The 16,725-nt window shown below is 43.6% G+C and overlaps 1 protein-coding gene across 5 annotated transcripts in view; it reads right to left on the bottom strand.

Moving 5' to 3' along the window:
• BBS4 (Bardet-Biedl syndrome 4) overlaps positions 1-16,725 on the bottom strand; it is an 81,252-nt gene that overhangs the window by 44,982 nt on the left and 19,545 nt on the right. For 2 of the 5 annotated variants that reach the window (XM_077473073.1, XM_077473072.1), the window contains 10 exons: positions 14,401-14,440; positions 12,315-12,394; positions 12,027-12,090; positions 7,995-8,106; positions 5,247-5,319; positions 4,697-4,750; positions 4,417-4,544; positions 3,841-3,895; positions 2,833-2,901; positions 1,062-1,214 (listed from right to left, as the gene is read on the bottom strand). In XM_077473073.1, the coding sequence (XP_077329199.1) occupies positions 1,062-1,214; positions 2,833-2,901; positions 3,841-3,895; positions 4,417-4,544; positions 4,697-4,750; positions 5,247-5,319; positions 7,995-8,106; positions 12,027-12,090; positions 12,315-12,394; positions 14,401-14,440 (828 nt within the window). Of the gene's footprint in view, positions 1-1,061; positions 1,215-2,832; positions 2,902-3,840; positions 3,896-4,416; positions 4,545-4,696; positions 4,751-5,246; positions 5,320-7,994; positions 8,107-12,026; positions 12,091-12,314; positions 12,395-14,333; positions 14,441-16,725 lie in introns of all 5 variants that reach the window. The other 3 variants (XM_077473070.1, XM_077473074.1, XM_077473071.1) reach the window with 2 other exon arrangements.

Genomic DNA, 16,725 nt, shown 5'->3' on the forward strand with positions numbered 1-16,725 from the left:
TTACAGAGTTTATCTTTTCTTTACTGGTTTTGTTATCCAATAATAGGAAGTTATAACTAGACATGGGCGCCGTCAAAAAATTTGTTTCGTTCTGTTCGGTTTCGATTCGTAATAAAATTAATTCGTAATTCGTATTTCGTGTCCGAAATTCCGTTCTGTTTCGTACAAAATACGAATTTTCGTATTTCTTTTTTTATATGTGAAATTCAGAAAATTCAGGAATCTTGAGATAATGCAGGCGAGGGAAGGTCAGGGTAGGCAAAGAGGAGGGTGCAGGAGATGATTCTTTGCCTACCCTGACCTTCCCTCGCCTCCATTATCTCAAGATTCCTGAATTTTCAGAATTTCACATATAAAAAAAGAATGCTTGTAGTTGTCGATCCCAGATTCACCTCATACATGTGTTATCAGGGTGCAGGTGTCATTGCTGTATGTCACGCTGCTAATGTCAGTGCTCCCTAGAGGTCGACCGAAAAAAAAAAGGGCTAACTTGCGTTTGAAAGACCTCTGCGCAAATACCGCGTCACATAAAATATTGCAACAACCGCTATTTTATTCCCTAGGGTCTCTGCTAAAAAAATATATATAATTTTTGGGGCTTCTGAGTGATTTTCTAGCAGAAAATACTGGATTTTTACTTGTAAGCAACAAGTGTCAGAAAAAATTTAGTCTTTAAATGGTTAAACTGAGAACTTCTACACAGAGTTCAGCCCATTGAAGAAGAAACATTGTATCATTTTGTTCTTTTCTTGGCAGCCTGCCCAGAGAGGATTAAAGTCCTTCACTGATGTCTTCAGGCAACTGAACTTACATTGACTTCTATTACAGAAGTTTTTCGCAAGTCATAATAAGCATAATGACTGAGATCCGGAATTCGTAAACAAAAATTCGTATTCCGTACAGAATTCGGACGCACAACAATTTGTATTTCGGATCCTCCCGAATGTGCAAATTTTGAGAAATTCGTACGAATTTGAGATTCGTACGAAACGAATCGCACATGTCTAGTTATAACATCAAAACCGTGAAAACCTTACATTAGTATAGGAAAGCAGTCTTACCGCTACATACTTCTTCTTGCCATAAAAACACATGCCAATATTGTTCCACAAGGGGGAGCTCTCTGGGACACTGGCAGCAGCTACGCGATACTTGCTAAGAGCCACGTCATAATCACCATGGGATTGCATCATACAGCCAGCTGCTAATATGCCCTTTAAACGAAAAATTTCAAGTTACGTTTTTGGTCTCACATTTTTTTCTAGTAGTTAATATTAATACTGCAAACTAAACATTGGGCACGTTCCGTGACGGAATGTTATTTTAATTATATGAAGTTCAAACCTGACATTGCTATTTCAGAAAACAAAGATATATTGACAAGCGTAGGGGACATACTGCATGCAAGTAAATAGCCACAATCCAACTACTATATAGAAGGAGAATAAAGATACTAATATTAATGCCAAATATAAAATGAATGCAGAAGCTTAAAAAGGCATAATTCACTTTTTACCAAAAAGCTGCTTACAGATAAAAACAAAACATACTGTGCAGCTTTGACCAAAGTCGAACAATGCCCTTGCTATACGTGTAGGCCATTTACATATCTCCTGAAATTTGACTGAAAAACAACCAGAGAACGCATCAACTCATCCTACCTTGTTGCTAGGACATTGCTAAGAGATTGCTAGCTCTTACTGTTCACCTGCACCGTCTCAACAGCGAGCTCACAAATGCTGAGCTCAAAGCTACTGTGTCACGGGAAAGAAACGCATGAGGGGGGGTTTGAATTAAAAAAAACTGTAAAGTCATTAGTTTTTTTTATCTTAATGCATTCTACACATTAGGATAAAAAAAACCTTGTGTGTAGCAGCTCCCCCCCCACCCCCAACACTTAACTGAGCCCCATATATTTCCAGCGATGTCCACAAGTCCCTCGGCCATCGGGGACTCCCCATCCTGATTGGCTGAGACACAGCAACAGCACCATTGACTTTCATGGCTGTCAAAGTCAGTTAGCCAATTAGGGGAGAGAGAGGAGACAGGGCCGAATGGCAGCTCCGTGTCTGAATGGACACATGGAGCTGCAGCTCAGCTTGGATGCCCCCATAGCAAGCTGCTTGCTGTGGGGGCACTTGACAGGAGGAAGGGGCCAAGAGTAGCGGAGAGGGGCCCAAGAAGAGGAGGATCCAGGCTGCCCCGTGCAAAATCACTGCACAAAAAGGGGTAAATATAAAATGTTCCTGTTTTTGTTTTTTTAAACAAGACATTTAAATGACTTTAAGGTAAACAAGGCAGGATGGGATAATGCAATCCCTGGGAGTTTTTTAGTTGGGCTTCAGGAGATATGCAAGACCCCTTTCACACTGAGGCACTTTGCAGGCGCTATAGCGTTAAAAATAGCACCTGCAAAAATGCCCTGAAACAGTGGCTCCATTCACTCCAGTGTGAAAGCCTGGAGCGGTGCGCTGGAAGGGCGTCAGAAAAAGTCCTGGCAGCAGCTTCTTTGGAGCGTATTAGGAGCGGTGAAAACAACGGGGTAGCGCTGCTATACCGCCGGCAAAGCGCCCCTGCAGCGGCCTTTTGCGGGCAGATTTAACCCCTAAAATGATGTTAAAGAGGCGCTGAAAACAATGGGGTTGCTTTACCGCTGACGCCCGGGGCAGCTCAGTGTGAAAGGGGTCTAAATGGCCTACACCTACAGTAAGGGCATTATTCAACTTTAGTCAGAGCTACACAGTTTGTTTTTGTGTAGAGATGCCCCCTACTTGCATAGGCAGTTTTTTTGGTAAAGGTGAACTATGCCTTTAATTGCATACATTTTCTTACCTTATAGTTGGTGGGGTCATATGTCAAAGCATTCCCAAGATATTCAAATGCCTTCGGAAACAAACCATTCTGTAGTAAAAAAAGAAAAAGAAAAAGATGAGTATCTGTCCCTGATGAAGAGAATCTTTGTTCAAATATTTTGACAAAAAGGAAATGTACAGACAATAGTCTGAAAGATACTGTACATAAAAACTTAACAAATTAAACAAAATCAAGAAGAGAGTAGAACATTTGGTGTAGGAGGGCTATTCTCCTAACAGGCCGAGAAGGGTAGGCAAATGCCAGAGCATATTCAACAAAATAACAAAAGGGGTAAAAAGTTTGGAGGCTAAGAGATGTACAAGTACAGTGGCACCCCAAAACAAACTCTAAAGAAAAGTAGTAGCGGCAGTTTGGCACATTGACATGGGGGTGTAACAAAAAGCCTAAGAGTACTGGGAGACTGTAGTTTGGGGTGAACGGTAAAGGCATGTCCGGGGGGGTGAAGGAATGGTGACAGACCCAAGTGTAGGGTAAGCAATGAATGAGTTGAGGAGCTATGGGCGTAGTAGGGTTTCAATGAAACCAGGGGGTAGGTAGTGAGTCACCCATGGGTTCCAAAGCTTCTCTGATGGATAGATTCGTGCTCTTTGGTGTCCAGACTTTTACAGTTGTCACCATAACAGGAATATTGGTTAAAAATCTTCAATGGGGAACAACTCTTAAAGGACATTTCCCCTTACGTTTGCATCTTCAGAACAGAAAGTGAAAAAAAAATCTCCTCAATAGGACAGCAAACCCCCCCTCCCAAAAGAAAAAAAATAAAACTTATAGAGGTACTAACTACCCCCTTACACCATCCAAAGTAATAAAAAACATGTTGGCTATAGATACACTTTAGGACTTATTTAAAAAGAAAAACATTAGAATTAGTAGCAGACAGGGTTCTTTGAATAGAGTCATCATGACCAACAAGATCAATGCTGATAATTACTGGGTTGATTAGGTGGATGAGATTACTGGACTCACCTGTAAATACAGCAGCCCTAATGTGGTTAACAGCTCTGTGCTTTCTGGAGATAAACTATATAAAAATAAAAAAAAAGAGAGACTCTAGTATAAGTTATGCAACAGACATTTAGAAAAAAATAATAATAATACACCACTCCCAAGCATATGGTTTCCTGGAACAATTTATGATCACTGCCCCCTATGCTGTCCAGGTTGATGTGCATGACAATTGCCAACCATACACTAAACAATGCAATTGTTTAATATAATAATCATTTAAGTAAAAGAATTGCAACATGAAGAAATGCATTGCCCTAAAGTTTAAACGGACACGTTGATAAACTGTTTGCCCTTATAAAGGAACAATTGGGCTAACTATAAAATATAAAAAATAGATCAAATATAAGGTTGATATTATTACTGTGTCAAGCAATCGCTTTAGACTGAAAGGTCTTTTGAAATGACTGAATTTATGATCAATCATATATCGTTATGTGTGCATCAAGCAAAACATTTTGCATTTTCAATCTGGGAGTGTGGCATTTTAGACTGAATCCAATTTGACATTAAATTTCAAGTACGGTACATACTTACTGTAGTGCCTGCAAATAGGTCTGAATAGCATTCTCTGTATCTCCCTCCATTAATTGGATCTTTCCAAGGACCATTGAACTGAGCTCTTGTTTGTGCATTTGTAGGGCAAGATTCAGCTGCTCCTTACTCTGCAGGAAAAAAAAAACATCATTCTGATTAAAACTGTTTGCTAGTTTCCCAGTGTCCACAGCACCAACTAGATTTTGTTTTGATTTTCCAATCAACAGGAAATACATATAAGCTGATTTCATTATATGAATCAACACTCTGAGTAAAGTACCTTAGCAAAGTCTTTCAAATATAGGTAACATACTCCCAAATTGTGGCATATCTCCTATGAAAAGAATGTGAAAAACAGAAAATCGGAAAATCAGCAACGGCTGTAGAAATAAAAAAATAAAAAAAAATAAAAAAATGAAAAAAAGCATTCAACATTTTAAAAATAAAAACGTATTAATATATATCTATATATCTTACGGCCAAGCTTGATTTACAAACAAGGTCAAATCAGGGCCCATTCAGAAGCTGGGAAGACTGGAGTCTAGGCTTATAGTGACTCCACACTTATGTAGCATACAACAACCGAAAGTAAAATCCAGCTGGCAACTTGGTATCATTCAGATATGGAGTCTGACTGGTTAATATGGAAATTATAGAACGTTCACCATAAATGGCCCCTAACTGTACATGTCTGGACACTTGCACAAAACTAAGGTTGTACCACTTAATATAATATAATTTAATAAACAAAACATGTTATCATACAGTATTAGCAAAGGAACAGGGTTTAGGTGGCATAAAAAAATAAATTATATGGTCTAATAGCATACCCAGTCCTTATTATTGAGCCTTGCTGCCTCATTGTACACTTCAACTGCTGCTCTGTGCTTCCCAAGTAAGAACCTAAATTTATTCATGAGAAGATATACAGATCACAATAAAGATTCACAAATGCAAAAAATGCCACAAAACTATAGGAGGGAAACAGATATCACCTATATTTCTCCAAAACCTTAAAGAGGAAGTAAACTCCCTCTTCTTACATTTACCTATAGGTAAGCCTATAATAAGGCTTCCTTATAGGTAGTGAAAATATCTACTAAACCTGTACAGTTTAGGAGATATTTACATTGCATGCAGCCAGTGACATCACTAGCACATGTGCTCTAAAGGAATAGCCCGCGGGTGCCGTTCCTTCTGAGCCCCTGCCATTGACAGCAGCTCCCGCGCGTGACATCATCGTGGCTCCGGCCGATCACAGCGATGGAACCGAGAAGAAACTCTGGGTAAAATAGCCGTCTCAGCGGTGTGCAGCGACCACTGTAACAGCTTTGTTCTAAGGAAAGTATTTCATTATGCCTTTGTCTTGCAGGGTTTTTTTTCTGAGGTTTGCAACCCTGATGGATTTACTTCCCCTTTCATTCCCTGCAAAGGCAAAGCATAATGGACTACTATGCATCGCATAGTAGCCCATTATGTGTCACTTACCTGACACAGGAGCCAGCGAAGTCGCCGCTGTCCCCTGTAGTCCGCCACATCCATCTTGCTGGTGGCGTCTTGCAGCTCCGCTGCTGTCATTCGGCGAAGCCGCGATGACGTCACTCCCGCGCATGCGCACGGGAGTCGACACGCGCGGCAGCTCCATTCTTGGAAATGCCGCGCACAGTGCGCCTGCGCGCCGCTGTCTACGGCGCATGCGCCGTAGACAGCGGTGCCCGTTTTCGGGCAAATATCTCCTAAACCATATAGGTTTAGGAGATATTGCTTGGACCTACAGGTAAGCCTTAATCTAGGCTTACCTGTAGGTCAAAGTGGTTTGTAAGGGTTTACAACCACTTTAATGTTAACCTGTGGCCACACAATGAACATTCACATAATTACACATCATTTTAAAAACATCAACACTTTGCCATCCATCAAGAGCCCAGTGTTCATGCACCAGTCACATCACCGGCTGCTACACAAGTACCGTATATACTCGAGTATAGGCCGACCCGAATATAAGCCGAGGCCCCCAATTTACCCCCAAAAAAACTGGCAAACTTATTGACTCGTGTATAAGCCGAGGGTGAGACATGCCTGTCCATCCCTGTGTGTGTGTCCGTCCCTGTGTGTCCGTCCATCCCTGTGTGTCCGTCCATCCCTGTGTGTGTGTGTGTCCATCCATCCCTGTGTGTGTGTGTGTCCATCCATCCATCCATCCCTGTGTGTGTGTGTGTCCATCCATCCATCCATCCCTGTGTGTGTGTGTCTCCATCCATCCATCCATCCCTGTGTGTGTGTGTCTCCATCCATCCATCCATCCCTGTGTGTGTGTGTCTCCATCCATCCATCCCTGTGTGTGTGTGTCCGTGTGTGTGTGTGTGTGTGTGTCCAGCCTACCTGTGTCCCGAGCCTGTGTCCCGAGCCTCCGTCCCGTGCCTTGCCTCCTTGCCTCCGTCCCGTGCCGTGCCTTGCCTCCTTGCCTCCGTCCCGTGCCGTGCCTTGCCTCCTTGCCTCCGTCCCGTGTCGTGCCTTGCCTCCGTCCCGTCCCGTGCCGTGCCTTGCCTTGCCTCCGTCCCGTGCCTTGCCAGGATCGCCGCTCTTCGTCGGCGCCTCGGCGGACATACTACAATTCGAAAGCCGCGCCTCCGCCTCCGCCTGTGATAGGCGGAACACTGAATTTCCCAGCAGCCTGTGTTCCGCCTATCACGGACATCGTCTCATCCTCGTACTACGGACGAGGATGAGACGATGTCCGTGATAGGCGGAACACAGGCTGCTGGGAAATTCAGTGTTCCGCCTATCACAGGCGGAGGCGGAGGCGCGGCTTTCAAATTGTAGTATGTCCGCCGTCTGTCTGCTCGATACGCTGATCGAGCAGTCAGACGGCGATGACTCGAGTATAAGCCGAGGGGGGCACTTTCAGCCTCAAAAAAGAGGCTGAAAATCTCGGCTTATACTCGAGTATATACGGTAAATATCTCCTTAACGTGCACCGTTAAGGAGATATTTACAGTACCTACAGGTAAGCCTTATTATATATAAATAAAAGGAGTTTATTATCACTTTACCATGTGTGGTGAGTTTTACCCAGCACTCTACCCCTAGTTGTTGTGGACAGCTAAGTGCAGTGGGAATCAAGTTATCAGTTTGATCTGGTGTGGGAAAACTGTGGTAAGCAGATATTTTCCTGCACTTATTAGGATATTCAGTTAGGAAACAAAAAATAGTTGACTCCATAGCTACTTTATATTGAAACGGGATAATATATACTTTGTGCTTACTCTTTGCGTAACTCCAGACAGCAACATTGCCAAATTAACTATTTATTTTGTGATTATATAATTATAATTCTGAGTAACATGGAAACGAAGGCTGCTGCAAGGATTAAGTGCTGGCAGAGGATCTTGCTTATGGAGGCTGCCAAAGTCAATTATTATTATGAAATGAATTATCTTCAAATGTGTCCAAAACTTACATTCTAGCCAATACTGAATTTTCATTGCTGCGCTGAATTATCAGTACAGGTGAATGTGAAGTGATTGTAATAACAGAAAGACGAGAATGATGGCAAAGATCAATTAGGCTAGTCTTACAGGGATCGGGCTACTTGTTTCAGGTTATCCTGACTGGTTGGATTCAAGATTGAACAAGTCTGGAAAAGTTCAAGGGACTCCTGGATCTTCCCTTCCAATCTAAGGATCAGTGCTAGAAAGACAAAGCACATATTAACTTCATACTGAAAAAAAGAAAGATTGACAAAAGAAGCCACAACAACAATAATCCTAAAAGAAAATTAAAAGAGCAGAAAACCCAAAATACAAATACTTTGTTAAGCCCAGATTCACACTGATAGCGGGAATGACATTGTGTGAGTTCAGCTGAACTCGCACAATGTCAGTCCTGACTTTGGGGGTGATTCCAGAGACATCTGTGCGGGTTTCTGCACAGATGTCTATTGAATGAATGAATGAATGAAATACTTGTATAGCGCACAATGCGAACTGAATCGCCTCTATTGATATCGCACTTGTAAGTTGGCAAAAGTAGTACAGAAACTACTTTTGAGAATCGGTGCAGTGCCGCAAGTGAGGTGTCGCACCGATTTGGACAGTGCCATTGATGGCAATAGCCACCAATTTTACATGTCAAATCACATACCAAATCGCTGCAATGTCAACCAGGGCTAAAAGGTACTAATAACATTCGCAATCATGTTTAAAATATCCATTACTACAAACACTTTTTTAATCGCTCACATTTTCTATAAATTCACTATAAAGCTTAGTGTTCCATGTTATCAGCCATTTAAGGCGAAATGAGGTTCATCCAGATGCAGTAGTTTCCTTTCATGGGCTTATTGATCTGAAATATTGGTTTGCAAAATAATACCTTTATCCTAGATATCTTTATTTCTGATCATTTCTTAACATTTTTAGATTGTAAGCTCTAACGAGCAGGGCCCTCTGATTCCTCTTGTGCCAAATTGTAATGTAACTGTAACGTCTGCCCTCATGTTGTAAAGCGCTGAGCAAACTGTTGGCACTATATAAAACCTGTATAATAATAATTTAAATGTTTATCCATATATGATGATAAATATTTTAAATGAGGCTGCTCTTCTAAGAATATAGAACTTATATTGGTGTATAAGTTCCTTCTGCGGTATCAGGAGAAAACACCATGAACATTACACATATAGAGTGCTGTTCACAAAAACATAATGCGAGCAGTATTTTCATTACTTTATTTCTTTGGGGATTTTTCAATCCATTAAAGGCATTACTGCAGTTTGGTTGCACTTACTGCTCACATGATATTAAATCTATTTTTTAGGAATCTGAATTTTAAAAGTCCATGTACAAAGATTTTTGCATGGGTTGTTGCAGTGACCTCTGCTTTTCTGCACTGGATCAACGCAGGTCACCACTACTGCACTTCTAAGTATCCTGTTCACAACACAACTTTAAAGTGATGTGTGGTGTGGAAAAATGCAGACATGATGCATTTTCTTGCAGCACGGTGGATGGTAGTGTAGGTCACTGCTCTGGAATGTTCACTTTGTACACTTCATATATAAAAAACAAAAAAAACTAAAAAGGATAAAAAGTGCTTTGCGGTGCAAAATGCAAGGCACCGCTGTGTCTATTAGGTAGGGCAAGAAAAGTAACTGTTTAAGATGGTGGTAAAAAGTATTGCTTGAGGCTGGGTTCACACTAAAGCCGCGTACACTCGTAGCCGTCTGTCCGACGTACTTAGTCTGGCGGACGTCCGCCAGACTGTCCGTCGGAATTTCCGAACGGGCTACTTGCCCACACACGGCACTTTTTCAGCGGACTAATATGGCGTACTAAGTCCGCCGTACTAAGTCCGCCGTACTTTCGAAATGAACGGACTCGCCTACACACGCGGAGGAAAGTCCGCTCATTTCGAGCGCGTCTCCAGGTAGGCGGGGCCCGCGAAGGAGACGTCGCTGGCCCCGCCGCCTGGTATGGACTTAAAGGGGAACCCCCAACGGCGAAAAAAATCGGCGTGGGTGTCCCCATCAAGTCCACAACAGACCCTTGTCCGAGCACGCTACCCGGCCGGCCAGGAAAGGGGGGCGAGCGAGCGCCCCCCCCCCCCTCCTGAGCCGTACCAGGCCGCGTGCCCTCAACATGGGGGGTGCCTTGGGGAAGGGGGGGGCCGCGCGGCCCCCCCCACCCCAAAGCACCTTGTCCCCATGTTGATGAGGACAAGGGCCTCTTCCCGACAACCCTGGCCGTTGGTTGTCGGGGTCTGCGGGCTGGGGGGCTTATCGGAATCCGGGAGCCCCCTTTAATAAGGGGGCCCCCAGATACCGGCCCCCCACCCTATGTGAATGAGTATGGGGTACAATGTACCCCTACCCATTCACCTGTAAAATAAAAGTACAAAAAAAACACAACACACAAGATAAAATACTTTATTGCACAGCTCCGGGGGTCTTCCGTCTTCGGGGGTCTTCTCGCCGGACTCCTCCGCTATCTTCTTGTAGCTTTTTTGCTAGCGGAGGAGTCCGGCTTTCTTCCTCGCCGCCGGCCTCTGCTCCCGACTTCGGGGGTCAAAGCCATGTGACACCGCCCCTTGTCCTTATATAAGTGGCCACGCAGCGCGTCCCTGGCATTGTGGCCGGAGAGAGCATCGAGTCAACATCTCCAGGAGAAGAAGGAGAAGAAGAAGAAGAACGGAAGGCAGCGGCGACAGAAGACCGGGCCACCGCCTGTAAAAGAGCTATAAGAAGGCGCGGTGGCCCGGCAGAAGAACCGAAGAGGAGGACAAGACCCCCGAAGTCGGGAGAAGAGGCCGGCGGCGAGGAAGAAAGCCGGACTCCTCCGCTAGCAAAAGAGCTACAAGAAGATAGCGGAGGAGTCCGGCAAGAAGACCCCCGAAGACGGAAGACCCCCGGAGCTGTGCACTAAAGTATTTTTAATCTCGTGTGTTGTGTTTTTTTTGTACTTTATTTTACAGGTGAATGGGTAGGGGTACATTGTACCCCATACTCATTCACATAGGGTGGGGGGCCGGTATCCAGGGGCCCCCTTATTAAAGGGGGCTCCCGGATTCCGATAAGCCCCCCGCCCGCAGACCATGACAACCAACGGCCAGGGTTGTCGGGAAGAGGCCCTTGTCCTCATCAACATGGGGACAAGGTGCTTTGGGGTGGGGGGGCCGCGCGGCCCCCCTTCCCCAAGGCACCCCCCCATGTTGAGGGCACGTGGCCTGGTACGGCTCAGGAGGGGGGGGGGGGGCGCTCGCTCGCCCCCCTTTCCTGGCCGGCCGGGTAGCGTGCTCGGACAAGGGTCTGTTGTGGACTTGGGGGGGACCCCCACGCCGATTTTTTTCGGCGTTGGGGTTCCCCTTTAAGTCCATACCAGGCGGCGGGGCCAGCGACGTCTCCTTCGCGGGCCCCGCCTACCTGGAGACCCGCTCGAAATGAGCGGACTTTTCTCCGGGCGGGAAAAGTCCACTCATTTCAAAAGTACGGCGGACTGGCATACACACGGCCGGATTGTCCGCCGAAATGCGAGTACGGCGGGCAGATTGGTGTGCAACACGGCATTCTAAGTCCGCCGTACTTTCGGGCCAAAAAAGTATGCCGGAGGCTACACACGGGGAGGATTGTTTGGCGGACTTGAGTTTGCCGGACTTTTCCACCGGATTGTTTGATCGTGTGTACGCGGCATAAGGCATAGAGCAGCTCACAGCAGGGATCCGGTTCGTCCCTATTCACCGTTTAAGGTCCGATTTCAGTCTGAAAGTTTGGCTGAATTCGGACCTGAAACAGACCAGAAGACGCACAGGACTCCTGAGCCGCTGCGGAGATGTGTGAACCGGCTCCATAGAGAGCCGGTCACAATCTCCTGACATGCGAATTGGATGTGAGGAAAACCTCATCCAATTCGCAGTAGTGGAAAACCCAGCCTTAGTCTCAAATCACAGAGCTTTACACAAGGATAAAAATCTTTATTTTCAGCCATGTGAATGTAATTTCCCAATACCTTTGGACTTTTTTGAAAAACTGTGTAGTTAAATGAGAAAATAAGGCTGTAAACAGTTAAATGCCCACATAAAAAATTTTGTATGGTTTATTAGTTAGTTATTCTCACCTTGTACATATACAGCATATTCACACACGCCCTCTGTTGCCTGCAGTTGCTCTCTAATTGCAACCTAGAGAAATAAATAATACACAGCTAAATGTATTTACAATGTAGAGATGTTGAAGAGAACGGTTGAACATATATAATCAGTAAACCACAATCATAACCAGATAAGTCACCAATTTTCTAACTGAAAAGAAATCACACTTGCAGGAAATAAATATATCCTATAATTATGTAGAATTAGTCTCATACACTTCATGCCAATGTTCACCTACACTTTTCATCCCTCACCTTGCAGGCCTCATAATCCTTCCGGACATAGTGTAGGTGGATAATCCAGTTTCGTCTTTCTAGAATAGGGAGGTCTGGAGCTTAGGAGAAATACTTAGTTAATAGGGATTCCAGCACAGAAACTTTTTGCTATTGAACATATTATAAATAGTTATGAATAAATGAAAGAAATATTTTAAAAAAATGTAACACTTACAACTCACAGAATAAATGATCCTACTGGTAGTAGCAGAACTAAAGATGTAATTGAAATATTCCATCTACTCAAACGGGATATTTCAACAGCATGTAGAGTCTGGGTGGCTTCTTCTATCCCTCGGTGACTCCAACAGTGGGATATCCTCATTGTAGTAACCAGACATTTTTCTGTCTAACTTGAATTCTTAAAGTGTTGCCCTAGGCAAGACTAAAATCAGGCACCCCTTCACATGAGAGCGTGAGAGAGAGCATGAGAGAACAAGAGGGAGAGCGAGAGAGAGAGCGAGAGAGAGAGCGAGAGAGAGAGCGAGAGAGAGATCCCCCCATACTACATACTGTGAGTAGCGAGGCTGCTGAGGCACGGCCACAGCCTGAGAGTCTGACCTGCTCTGCCTAATGAGCTACTTCTGGGATCGGAGGCTGCAGCCACTGTCACCACCTGCTTCCGCTTTGCTCCCCTGTCACCAAACGGTCAGTCCATGGCCACCCCTGGTGTCACCCCTATGTCGTAGCATTAGCACTGCTCGTAGTGTCCCATCTTCCTGGGGGCGGCGCTGCCCTCCTGATAACACAGAGCCTTGGGGGCACTCTGCACATGCTCAGTTTGGTATGTATTGCTAGAGAGTTTTTTTCTTGGAAGGGTGCCTGTGATCAGCACAGGGCCAATAAGTACTGTCCAGGCAGAGGGTCAGGGGTCCTGTTGCCTCATAGGACAGTCAGAGTAGAATGAAAACTCCTCCTACACGCTTTAACCAGACACTGATAGAAGTCACAAGACTGCTATGTACTGCTGATGAGCAAAGGTATTTAGTAGTTTATATTTACTAATTGCAATTTTATGTTCTCTGTACTGTGGGAGACCAGATATAGTGAATGCTATACTGGGTTTAGTAACACTTTAAGGTTGTACCTACTACATCATGCTCCATGATATAAAATATATAATATAATATACATCCAGCATAGGGTTTGAAACCTCTTTCTACAGCAAATGTGCAGATTATTGAATGCTTAAAAGTGAAATTCTGTGCTAAATCCTACTATTCTTAAAAATGCTCCCTCCTAACATCTATTCTGGCTAAAACATTTAAGAAAGATCTGTATACTTACCTATTTTCAGGCAACTCCAGTCTGGTCACATGATCCCTGAATCAGCCAGAGGCGGCTCTAGGGAGGGAGCTGCCAAGGGATGGTCCTCCTCAATATAGAACCCTGCAGACTAAGACTGGGAAGCCATTGAAGTTCATGTGTGTGTAAAGGCAGGCATGACAATACTTTTGACAATATAGTGTATGTGCCAGGAAGTGAGGGGTAATTTCTTCAAAAGCAATAAATATTCCTATTTCCTGTTCTGATGACATATGATGTGTGAGCATAAAGCAAGTTGTGACCCTTCCCCACTACAGATAATAATGGATGACTTTAGAGAATTTTTAAATTTAAAGTACTGTATATCTAAAGCCAAGTAGGGAAAGGTGAACAACCCCACCCCCCCCATAAGTTTTTTTTTTTCTGCCCACTGTCTCCCATTCGGGAGTCTACCCTTGACTTACTTGTCCTATAAACACTACAGGAAGATAGAAAGTGAGAAAAAAAAAAAAAAAGTACTCTTGGGTGTCCCCAATGTAAAATGTCTCCTCTATTCCAGTTTTGGTGACAACTATATTTTCCTACTTTTTCCAGTCCTGGTGACAATAGAAACCTGACAGGTTTAAGTAAGACAAAAAAAAACCTGACAGACTCTTCCCCGCTCTTATCCAAAGTAACAAAAAAAGTTTTGGCTTAACATACACTTTTAAAATAGTTGTTTCAAAGACTCACACATGTCCTGGGGTTTGCCAATATCAGTACAACTCCGACTAATAGTATTAGAATGATGATACAATACCTTTTTTAACACGAGGTTTTCGTGAAGGATCTGCTGGGACCTAATTTTAAAAAAAGGGAAAAAAAAAGCTTAACAGGCACTACAACAGCATTTCACACAATGAAATGGAACTCATGGAAATTTATAGTACAATCTGAGATATGCATATACATTCACTTCATGTTTGGCCAGAGTGCAGCTTTAAAGTATATGTATAGTTAAAACTTTTTTCATTTAGTTCTGGGTAAAGCAGTGAAGGTTTAGAACCTCTGTTGAGATTTTAGGCCTCATTCATGCAGGCAAAAAAATGTCATACTACGTGAAAAGCACCCTTTATAAACCAATGACAGGCTGCGGCTGTACTATGGTAACTGCACATCCAAGCTTTACCGTGCATAAGTGTCTGACTCCAGTGACATACTCCATTCCTGTATGCGGATGTGCAGTTACCGCAGCAGCCCGTCATTGATTTGCGCAGGCAGCTGTGTGACATCTAGCACTCCCGGGTGGAGAAATAAGCTTGTTTATTTTTACAGTGTATGTCCCTCTGCGTCCATGTAAAGGATCCCTTACTTTTATCTGGGTCTCTATTAGAAAGTTTTTCCCCACCCTGTAATAACAGTTTCATCAGGCAGGTAAGTGAGCAGAAATCTACAGCAAAATAGACAGAAATAACTTTAAGCAGCGAGAAGACTACATCCTCGGTCAGACTTATATTCCTCTCTGTGTGTCTGTAGCAGATTTTCCCTTACTTCCTGGCTTTCCACTCCGACAAGGGATGAGCCTGAGCTACCCTTTTAGGAAGCTGTCAAAGTCAACAGACAATCATAGGTGGCGGAGGCATTACCCACCCCACAGACATATGTACAGTACCTTAAAGTATTCTACCCCTTGAAATTTTCCACATTTTGTCACGTTACAACCAAAAATGTAAATGTATTTTATTGGGATTTTATGTGATAGACCAACACAAAGTGGCACATAATTGTGAAGTGGAAGGAAAATGATAAATGGCTTTCAACATTTTTTTTTACAAATAAATATCTGAAAAGTGTGGCGCGCATTTGTATTTAGCCCTCTTTACTCTGATACCCCTGACTAAAATCTAGTGGAACCAATTGCCTTCAAAAGTTACCTAATTAGTAAATAGAGTCCATCTGTGGGTAATTTAATCTCAGTGTAAATACAGCTGTTCTGTGAAGCTCTCTGAGGTTTGTTTGAGAACTTTAGTGAACAGCATTATGAAGGCCAAGGAACACACCAGACAGGTCAGGGATAAAGTTGTGGAGAAAGGCAGGGTTAGGTTCTAAAAAAAAAAAAAAATTCCAAGCTTTGAACATCACGCAGAGCACTGTTCAATCCATCATCAGAAAATGGAAAGAGTATGGCACAACTGCAAACCCACCAAGACATGGCCGTCCACCTAAACTGACAGGCCGGGCAAGGAGAGCATTAATCAGAGAAGCAGCCAAGAGGCCCATGGTAACTCTGGAGGAGCTGCAGAGATCCACAGCTTAGGGGGGAGAATCTGTCCACAGGACAACTATTAGTCGTGCACTCCACAAATCTGACCTTTATGGAAGAGTGGCAAGAAGAAAGCCATTGTTGAAAGAAAGACATCAGAAGCCTCATTTGCATTTTGCAAGAAGCCATGTTGGGGACACAGCAAACATGTGGAAGAAGATGCTCTGGTCAGATGAGACCAAAATTTTACTTTTTGGCCTAAAAGCAAGACGCTATATGTGATGGAAAACTAACACGGCACAACACCCTGAACACACGATCCCCACTGTGAAACATGGTGATGGTAGCATTATGTTGTCAGGATGTTTTTCTTCAGCAGGGACAGAGAAGCTGATGAGAAGATGTATGGAGCCAAATACAGAGTAATCTTAAAAGAAAACCTGTTAGAGTCTGCAAAAGACTTGAGACAGGGGCAGAGGTTCACCTTCCAGCAGGACAATGACCCTAAATATACAGCCAGAGCTACAATGGCATAGTTTAGATCAAAGCATATTCATGTGTTAGAATGGCCCAGTCAAAGTCCAGACCTAAATTTAATTGAGAATCTGTGGCATAACTTGAAAATTGCTGTTCACAGATGCTCTCCATCCAATCTGACTGAGCTTGAGCTATTTTGCAAAGCAGAATGGGGAAAAATGTCACTCTCTAGATGTGCAAAGCTGGTAGAGACATCCCCAAAAAGACTTGCAGCTGTAATTGCAGGGAAAATAGGATTTTTATAACAGCTTACCTGTAAAATCCTTTTCTTGGAGTATATCATGGGACACCGAGCTTAATGTTTATATAGGCCTCTTCAGGTGATGGACACTGGTATACCCAATG

This window comes from Lithobates pipiens, unplaced genomic scaffold, assembly GCF_037356315.1.
Source record: "Lithobates pipiens isolate NorthernLeopardFrog02 unplaced genomic scaffold, aLitPip1_a1.2 Scaffold_8, whole genome shotgun sequence".
In the NCBI taxonomy this organism is placed as follows: Eukaryota; Metazoa; Chordata; class Amphibia; order Anura; family Ranidae; genus Lithobates; species Lithobates pipiens.